Below are 10014 nucleotides of genomic sequence, written 5' to 3'. Positions count from 1 at the left end.
GATCTTGTGTTCGATTACGGGCTGAGTTATAAAAAAAGAACACTAATACAAAATTAAAACAGAAAATCAGACGTGAAATTAGAACGAACCTTTTTAGGGTAAAAAATACCAAAGTGTTAAAAAATGCTTTGATGTATCAAACTGTAATGAGATTGACCTTAGGGCTAGCAAAGTGTTAAAAGTAAACTTTGAGGTATAAAATTGAAAACAAGCCACGGATAAATCGCCACTCGCTCACAAAATCTCTGCTCATGACTCGTTGACTCCCCCGTTTCTCTCTTCCTTTTCAAAAATCATTCCGCCTGCTCACTTCAGAGAGGCGAAGCCGACTAAAATCCCCCAAAACGCTGGCAAGCTCTCCATCAAAACCCTAACTCTCTAACTCCTACTCTCTCAACAAAAAATAAAATAAAAAATAAAAAAATGCCGCGCGAGATCATAACGATCCAAGTGGGGCAATGCGGGAATCAGATCGGCATGGAGTTCTGGAAGCAGCTCTGCCTCGAGCACGGCATCGGCAAAGATGGACTTCTCGAGGATTTCGCTACTCAGGCACGAAATCGACCCGCCTCTGTTATTTTTATTTTTCTTTTTTTCTTCTTGTGTTTTGATTTACATTTTTGCTGGTTTTGGTTATTCATTGGTCGGATTCGGTTCGAGTGATCAGGGCACGGAGTTGGATTTTTTGATGGCGTGGTGCGTATTTTGTGCATTTTAATCCCTTTTTATGTGAAAAGGGAGAAAAAGATATAATCTGAGATATGGATGAGTTAAAAAGGCTAATCTTTTGATGCGTAGGGATGATTAGGGCATAAAGATTGGGGTTGTTTGGTTCACTATGAATCAAGTGAAAATTTATTTCGTTACGTTGAATTTGTGTAAAGTTTATGAAATAGAATTGCCCATTTTGTACTTTTAATTAGGCCATGAAGAGTTGTGTTTGCTCTTTGCTATTGCAGTATAAGTTTGGATAATGTGATGTATTTACAACATTATGTTATTTTGATCAAAACGTTGCTTAGTTCTATTTCGTAGTTAGGAATATTTCACGAGATGGAAAATGGCACATTTTTATCTTGAAGGATGTCTTTTGACTTGCTTGTTGCATGATTATTTCTTATGTGATGTGATGTTATGATCAGGGTTTGTTGACGAGAATAGACCTTTTAGCAATTATCCTGGGTCATGATGAAAGTTCTTTCATGCAACATTTCACTTCATTTTGCTTATATTATTTGAAATTTTCTCCACCTGCAATGTGATTTAACTTATGCGATGTGGGATTTGAGGATCGATCTCATACATCACAGATCAATTTTTAAAAGAAAAGTGATGGCAAGTTAAGGAGTTTTTTTTCCATAGTAGTTAAGTCTTAAACAGCTGTTTCATTTATTAACTGGGGCATAAAATTTCAAAAGTTTTCGCATTGGCAGCCTAGAAATTGAACTCTGTGGCATGCACAATAGCCTTGGGTTTGTGCCTTGACAATTTGTATTTTAAGGATGTCTGATATGCATGCCGTACTTTTCTCAGTCTTGTTATTTACTTTCGTACCTTTTTACACTCTTCTTTGTGCTTTATAGGCAACTCATATAACAACTAGATAGCATATATTTTGATCATCACCAGCTCTACTGCAGGGAGGAGATAGGAAGGATGTTTTCTTCTATCAGGCAGATGATCAGCACTACATACCACGAGCTCTCTTGATGGACCTTGAACCTAGAGTTATCAACGGAATTCAAAACAGTGACTACAGGAACCTCTACAACCATGAGAACATATTCGTCTCAGAACATGGAGGGGGTGCAGGAAATAATTGGGCTAGTGGATATCACCAGGTCTGTCTACACGATGTTCGGACTGATATGCAAACTTTTTATGCAAATAAATCCTTCAACCTAATTGTTGTTAGTAAAGAATATATTTGAAGTTAGTGTCTTGTGTTTGAAGGTCTTAAAACTAAGTTGTAACATGCCATTGTTTCTCCTTTACTGATTAAACATTTACTGTTTTCGGGTCACTTTGTAGAGAGCAATGTTATGTTTTTCATGTAGGTTAAATTATTCTTATTGCTTGCTTTTTAATAGGGAGAGCAAGTCGTGGACGATATCATGGACATGGTTGATAGAGAGGCAGATGGAAGTGATAGCCTTGAGGGTTTTGTCTTATGTCATTCAATTGCTGGAGGAACAGGATCAGGTTATTTCTTTGTTTTCCTTGACTTTTACCCTTCTCCATATGTTTATGACTTTATGCCTTGTGTCATTCAACCCCTTAACTGTTCGAGTCTCACTGTCTTTTGAAGTTTTCTCTCAATATATTCCTGCAATCTATCTATCTAGAGATATCATTTCTATATCATACTTGGTGATATGGAGGGGCCAATAAATAGTGGTTTCAACGGTGAATATGCTATTTAAAAGCTTAGATGTAAAACTCATGCAGCTAATGTTATGAATATAACATTTGTTCTCTTAAGTAGTTTTGTCCCCCTTGTTGGGCATATGTTGCCCTTCATTTTCTGCGTCAATCATGCATTCTCATTTTTAGTTCAGTTGTAGCGGACTTTATGTTCTTTTTTATTCATTCATGAAACTTTCCTAAAAGTATTCTTCAACTTTACCCTTTATTGATTGATTACGTCTGGTACCTTTTCTTGGATGCAGGAATGGGATCTTATATACTGGAGACTCTTAATGACCGTTACAGCAAAAAGCTAGTTCAGACATATAGTGTTTTTCCTAATCAAATGGAAACTAGTGATGTGGTTGTCCAGCCTTACAATTCACTTTTGACTCTAAAGCGCCTGACTCTGAATGCTGATTGTGTTGTTGTTCTTGATAATACGGCTTTGAATAGGATTGCCGTAGAACGTCTCCATCTTTCAAATCCTACATTTGCACAAACAAATTCATTGGTCTCCACAGTTATGTCTGCAAGTACGACCACTCTTCGATATCCCGGTTATATGAACAATGATTTGGTTGGACTTCTTGCTTCGCTAATTCCTACTCCAAGATGCCACTTTCTGATGACGGGATATACACCACTAACTGTGGAACGCCAGGTTAGGTTTTATCTTTATAGAGATTTATTTATTTAAAGATTATTCTTTTAGATATATTTAGTCGGCTGTTCATTATGTTGGTCTGACTTGCACTCGATGATTTTTTAGTTATTCGCGGAGAGTGCATACGTTAATACGTATGTAGTATCTCTCATATGTATGCATGTTCCATATGCTGAAACATAATCTGACATTTAACTGCAATGGGTTATGACACAACTCAATCCTGATAACACTAATTTTGCTGAATGTACACTGTTTAAACTCTGATTTAGGGACGTCTTGTATTTGCAGGCCAATGTGATTCGGAAGACTACTGTGTTGGATGTAATGAGAAGACTACTGCAGGCAGGTTATTGTGTTATTCAGAAATCTTTTATGTTTATATTCACCCTAATGTCATTGGTTTTTTGTCGGCATTCTGTAGACGAAAAACATTATGGTCTCTTCATATGCTCGCACAAAAGAAGCTAGTCAAGCAAAATACATATCAATATTGAATATTATTCAAGGAGAAGTGGATCCTACACAGGTATTTCTTGTAAAAGAAAACTCATTATGATTATTATTTTCCAGTAATTTCTCGGATCATTTTGTAGAATATCTCAGTTTGTAACTTTAGGTATGCATCAAGCCCAGCTACTCGATGGGATCTTCATGTGCTTTAACTTTCTATTGCTTGCAAGCTGTTTTTCTCCTTAAATATTATGAATCTATTGCTGATTTGTAAATCTTCTTTGATGAGACTTTTGTCACCTAATTTCAACATCAAACGTAAGAAATTTCATTTGAGAAGAAACTTTAGAAAGTAACTTCTGCAGGAGTAGGAGAAATGTATGTGGTTTTAAATTTTAATGTTAAGACAGCAGGAAGTAGTGGACCTGTCTTATAAGGCTTTTCTTGTGCAGTGGCCTAATAGCTCTTTTCAAATATTTTGAACCATTTCCTATCTAATTTTAAGGAACTTTCTTGAAATATCATTCTACTTTTAGGATCAGAATGCTGTCCAGCTAATCCCTTCACACATATGCCTTAAACTAATACATTAGCAATTAGTATTTTTTTTCTTCTTCACAGATATTCGTTTTCTTATAAATGTGATTTTCCACCTTTGTTTTCATATCTACAGCAGTTATAGTTACCCCATATTGATGCGTTTATTTCTCAATTTGGAAGCAGGTACATGAAAGTCTGCAGAGGATACGTGAAAGAAAGCTTGTTAATTTTATTGAGTGGGGACCTGCAAGCATTCAGGTTACTGGAATAGTGTACCAAATTATTAGTTTATTATGTTTGGCTCCCTTGTTCCTATTTATTGATTACTTGTTACAACTAACTGCAGGTTGCATTGTCTAGAAAATCTCCATATGTTCAAACTACACACAGAGTAAGTATACCTCCACTTCAGTTTGTATAATTTTTAGACAATTGAGTTATATCCTCTAGCTTCCTTTTTGTACTCCCTCCGTCCCCTTCTCCCAATCTCCACTGTAGGAATAATGTGTGAGTGTGTTGTGTGTTCAAACTGACGTGAGCTGACATCTCACTTTTTAAAAATGAGATATCAAGAAATAGGAGTGGTAAGGTCCAACTATGCTGATGGGAATAGCACGGTGAGCCCTAGTACCAATCTTTGATAGTTCATTTAGCCAAGAACTTGACATCTGATACCCACTTCTTCATGTGACTAGCATGGTGGGCCTCACCATCAGTGTATCTCTTGGTAGCTTACTTAGCAAAATAAAATGCCACCTCATACATATCTTTTTCCGGACACGCACACCCCCATCCAAACATGTCTGTGTGTGTGTGTCATACAAACATCTATGTATGTATGTGTGTATACATGCATGTATGTGTGGGTGTAGAGACAATGTTGGTCATTTTGAGTGAATATGCAGCAAACTATTGGTTGTTGCACAGTGTCATGCAATGTGTGACTGATGAATTTTTGTCACTTCTGAATTTCATAGGTCAGTGGCTTAATGCTAGCAAATCATACGAGCATACGCCATCTCTTCAGCAAGTGCCTGGGCCAGTATGAGAAGCTAAGGAAAAAACAAGCCTTCCTCGACAATTATCGGAAGTTTCCAATGTTTGCTGTAAGCTTAGAAAAATTAGGCCATTCCCTCATAATTATTTGCACGTATTTTACCTTTTTTGGTTTAACAATATTTTTTTAAAGGAATAATAGTTGTCCTAGATCTCTGCATTAGTTAGAAAATTACAATCTAATTTTTAGTTGTTTCACATGCAATTTCCTATTTTATCTGTAAATTGTGAATATTAAGAAGTATTTGTCTTGGCATTGTTACATTGACAAATAGCATTTAGGCGTAAACCTCAAGATCAATGTTTTCATTGACATCTCATTGGTTAATTGATAGCTGATTTTTTTGTTTCCATTTAGATTTTTTTGGAGTCCTAAAGTTTCTATAGTTTGATGGTTTTAATGGCAAACTGTTCCGCTGATGTTTAGATGTGACAAAAACATCTGCATATTCGGTTAGGTATCTGCATTTTCATCTTGTTAGAAGCCTTAGTTGTGAATGATTCATCTTATTATAAAAATGAATAAACTGATGGCTTAGTTGGCTGTCTTGATTGTGTGCAATCTACAGTTGTAGGGATCTTTTCCATCTCAAGGACTTGTTCCATAAGTTTGTCATCCTAATTTATTGCAATAATGAGATTCTTATCTGAAGTATTTATTTGAAGAGATGGAGGCCTTATTTCCAGTTGCTTGACAACTTAGACCAATATTATATTAAATTCTGGGGAGCAAATGAAGGCCTCATGCACTAATACAGTAATACTATAATAAATGTGATACATAATTGTGCATGCGTGTATTAATTTCAATACCTGGTGAGGATTCATCCTTTTGCATGCATGTATTGATTTCAATACCTGGTAAGGATCCCATATTGATTCCATATTTTGTGGACTCCCTCCACATACACAAGATAAGAACTTAATGGGTAATAGATTGTGAAAATGATTGCCTTCTCTGTTTTAACTGAGTTTTTTCCTTCCCTGAACAGGACAATGATCTTTCTGAATTTGATGAGTCTAGAGAAATAATAGAAAACTTGGTTGATGAATACAAGGCATGCGAGTCACCAGATTATATCAAGTGGGGAATGGAGGTAGTTTACGTGGAAGCTGCATGATATTAAACTATACATCACTGTTTTTAATTATGTATTTTCATGCAGGATACAGATGGATCATTGACAGAAGCCAGTGTTGCTGGAGCCTTGGAATCAAAATTAACAATGTAGTCTAAGTAAGCAATACGTATAAATTCTTCAAAATCAGAAGCGTGTTTTATTTCTAATTTGAATTCAGTTTACAGTTAAAGTATATGATGAGTTGATTTATTCTAGTACACAATCTAACTAATGCAATTAAATTATTAACCGTTTAATGTTTGAATGCTCTATGGATCTGGGAAGTTCTTAATGTAGATGTATGATAGATTGACATTTACTTAATGAAAATTATTCCAGATCTTTTCCTCATCAATAGATACATACTGAATGGAACTACCTGTGCTTTAGATGCATTCAAATTTACCATCCGTTCAATGTTTAATTACTCTATGAATCTGGAAAGTTCTTAATGTAGATGTATGATAGATTGACATTTACATGATGAAAATTATTCCAGATCTTTTCCTTGTCAATAGATACATACTGAATGGAACTACCTATAATTTTCATGTAATTCTGGTATCTTGTAGTTCTTAATTTAGATGCATTCAAATTTTCTTATCTAACTAGTCTCAAGTGGTGCCTTAACTATACATCCTTCATTATTTTCTATATTATTTGACTATTTTGTTTGTCCTCTAAATAACTGTTTTCGCTTTAATGCTTTTGTGAGCTGTAGCATCATTACTTTGGAACCTCATATTTAGTGTTTTGAACCTTATGAGACAGAATTTCCAAACCTTGTATCAAATTGCGAACATGAATATGATATCAATGTCCATTTTAACATCAACGCTTCGTATAAAATGATCTCAACTCAAAAGTCATTTTCATGCAAAGGTCTATGTAACACTATCAAACTATTGGCTGATTGGTTATATTTATACATATATCTGCATATACACCTCTAGATATACCTGTATCCCTGTGGAGATCTTTTGTACAGTTCTAAGGCAAAAAAGACAGCATTATGAAAAATGTATTTATTCATATATTTTTTCATGTCCACAACATTTCCTATGCTCGATATTAGTTGAATATCTAGAAGTTGCTTGAAGAAAGTTAAAAGGAGTTTTAAGTGGCAAAGCACATCAGTCACATGGTATCTCATGTAACTGTTGTCTGCTTTGGTCCTAACTATCACGAGATCAAGCTGGGCTCAACAAATCATGACAAATAATTTTGTGGAAGGTTGGAGATGTGAAGAAGAGAAATACAGCTATGGTGAAAACTAGGGCAAGGCATCCTCTTAATGAGCTCATTCCATGCTTGGGAGACCAGATCACTAGCATGAATTATGGACAATTTAGAGTTCAGCAACTAAGATGATTTTACGCTGAAAAATAAAAATAAAATTTTCCTAAGCATGGGCTGATTGCATCGCAAGATTTTCTTTGCTTCAAAAAAGAGAGCATGCAGAAGATTCATCTTCTAATTAGGCATTCACTTAACTATATGATAACCACGATTACATGTTCATCAAAAATATAGATGGACACTGTGGCTTGCATGCACTTCATTAGTTTAACAAACATGTCACCTGCTTCATGGTGTGTACTAATCAACAGAAACATGTGAACTTCATCTGCAGTTTCAAATTTGATAAATGTTGGTTGATCGTATATTTCATTTTAGTTATATGATTCAGGGTATCATTTCCTATTTGATCCCTTTGAATGCCATATATGAAGTTGCGATCTGATCTATTCATTAAACAAAAAATCAAAGGGGGTTCATGGCTAAGGGTAAAGATATGCGAGTGAGAGTTATTTTGGAATGTACCAGTTGTGTCCATAATGGTGTCAATAAGAAAGCGCCAGGCATTTCTAGATATATTACTCAAAAGAATCGACACAATACACCCAAGAAAGCGCCAGGCATTTCTAGATATATTACTCAAAAGAATCGACACAATACACCCAGTCGATTAGATTCGAGAAAAATTTGTCGCTAATGTTCAGTTCCTATTATCAATGATACAGTTTGGATCCTAGATGTTAAAATAGAAAAATATAAGAAGAGGGATTCCCCTCTTCATCGAAACAAATGAGATTATTGCTGATACAATACCAACAAAAATAACTAAATTAACCAAATTTTCCTGATGTAGAGGCAATCGAGAAAGCTGCATAAGTAAATATATAAACCACAGAAAAATGTGCTAATCTAACCAATCTTGCTTGCACAACGGAAACTTAATCGTGAAATACTTGCGCAAATAGCTATGTCAAATAAGAATTGTCTTTACATGATTTCCAATAAGATTATCAAATAAAAGAAAATTTTAAGTCATATATAGGATATAGGAATGATTGAAACATAATTGAATTCTCCGAAGAATGGACTCCGGGTAGATAAACAAATATTGGCTATTTGACAATTTTAAGCAGGCTTTCCAAGTATTTGAAGTACTTAAATATTGTTTAATAGATGAAAATAGGAGGATTTTAAATCCCAATCCGTGCTATTTGTAAATAGCCCTGGGGCTATTTACAAGGGATTACCCCGGATCTATGCCTAGCTATTGACGGTGATTCTTAAATATTGTAGAACAGAATGTGATACGATGAGATAGAATGCAACACAAACAAAGACAGATAATTGTCTGCTGAGGAAACCAGCAAGTGGCTTCTCTTTGGCGACTGAGAAGAAGCTTCATATAATCATGAAGAGCAAATTGCTCAAATTTTCTGTTAAGTTAAATGCGGAATTAAGTACAACTTTTAAGAGCTGAAAAGTTCAAGCCGTTGCATTATATTTTCTTATCGAAATTTTCTGTTATGCAAAATTCACTTTCCCCCCTTATTTGATTTCTTTATATGCAGAGGAAAATCGTGGTAGTCTGATGGTGATGGGCGTCTTTCTTAACAGGAAGGCTCGGGGATAACTGGAAGAAAAAAAAATGGGACTCTCAGGATTGCACTTATCATGTACAGATAACAATTACTTTTGTCATGGCGATGCGCATATGAGACTTATGAAAGCTTTGTGGTGTTGTACGAGAAAGCTTTGTGCTTGTTCTGAAGCAGGCTTTTTTCTCCAACGTCTTTATTGTTTGCAACTTTCGCCTTATCAGCTCAGCAACATCAACCTGTCAACAACAACACTGCCATCATGTTAGATGGCTTAAAATCTAATACATCTAAATTCACGTGCGAACGGTTAGTTTAAGCTGTCAGTTTAAGCATGTGAAATGTTTTGGATAATTTCGGGCCTGTGCACTTATGTATGCTATGTTACCTTGTTTCTCTCTTACTTTGAAGGATACCTTGTTTCTCTCTTGTATATGCGAACGTGTGCACCACTCCGAAAACAAATCCTCTAGTTTTACCCCCGCTTTTTATCAGAATCCCGTATTTGATTTGAGCAAATTATGTTTCAACCACATAAACCCAACATCAATCTGATTAGACATATATACGTACTAGGTTTTATGCACGTGGTTAAATACTGTGATTAGGTATTTTTGGTTTATTTTCTTACTAAAATTTGTTCCTCGGTTACTCTTTGATAATTTTTGCTTACTTTGATTAAGTATTTTTGGTTTATTTTCTTACTAAAATTTGTTCCTCGATTGCACTTTGATTATTTATTTATTTATCTTTTAGACTTAGGGGCTGTTTGGTTCGTTTTTTAACTCGGTGGAAAAGTTTTACACTGCCTCCACACCAGATTTTTCGTGGCCTCGTAGGATTTAAGCTTTCCATCGATTTTTTTCCCCATCTTTGG

General features: G+C 35.2%; 1 protein-coding gene across 2 annotated transcripts; it reads left to right on the top strand.

Annotated features, from left to right (window-relative positions):
• LOC109819976 (tubulin gamma-2 chain-like) lies at positions 236-9570 on the top strand. 2 transcript variants are annotated; one of them, XM_020385997.1, is made up of 12 exons: positions 236-552; positions 1641-1841; positions 2091-2202; positions 2670-3070; positions 3365-3418; positions 3498-3602; positions 4250-4324; positions 4413-4457; positions 5044-5172; positions 6115-6219; positions 6289-6359; positions 9157-9570. In XM_020385997.1, exons 1-11 carry the CDS (start codon positions 424-426, stop codon positions 6352-6354), a joined length of 1422 nt encoding a protein of 473 aa, XP_020241586.1. In that variant the 5' UTR covers positions 236-423; the 3' UTR covers positions 6355-6359; positions 9157-9570. The 2 variants fall into 2 exon arrangements, with proteins under 2 accessions (XP_020241586.1, XP_020241584.1); XM_020385995.1 differs by having other exon boundaries at positions 237-552; positions 9111-9570.

This window comes from Asparagus officinalis, chromosome 8 (genome assembly GCF_001876935.1).
Source record: "Asparagus officinalis chromosome 8, Aspof.V1, whole genome shotgun sequence".
NCBI classification, from domain to species: Eukaryota; Viridiplantae; Streptophyta; class Magnoliopsida; order Asparagales; family Asparagaceae; genus Asparagus; species Asparagus officinalis.
This window is presented reverse-complemented; position numbering and strand designations above follow the sequence as displayed.

Bases quoted from the DNA above. Each gene is read 5' to 3' on its own strand.
- LOC109819976 (XM_020385997.1), top strand. From the start codon at position 424: ATGCCGCGCGAGATCATAACGATCCAAGTGGGGCAATGCGGGAATCAG. The intron at 553-1,640 runs GCACGAAATCGA...GCTCTACTGCAG, and splicing joins TCGAGGATTTCGCTACTCAG to GGAGGAGATAGGAAGGATGT. The intron at 4,325-4,412 runs GTTACTGGAATA...AACTAACTGCAG, and splicing joins GGGGACCTGCAAGCATTCAG to GTTGCATTGTCTAGAAAATC.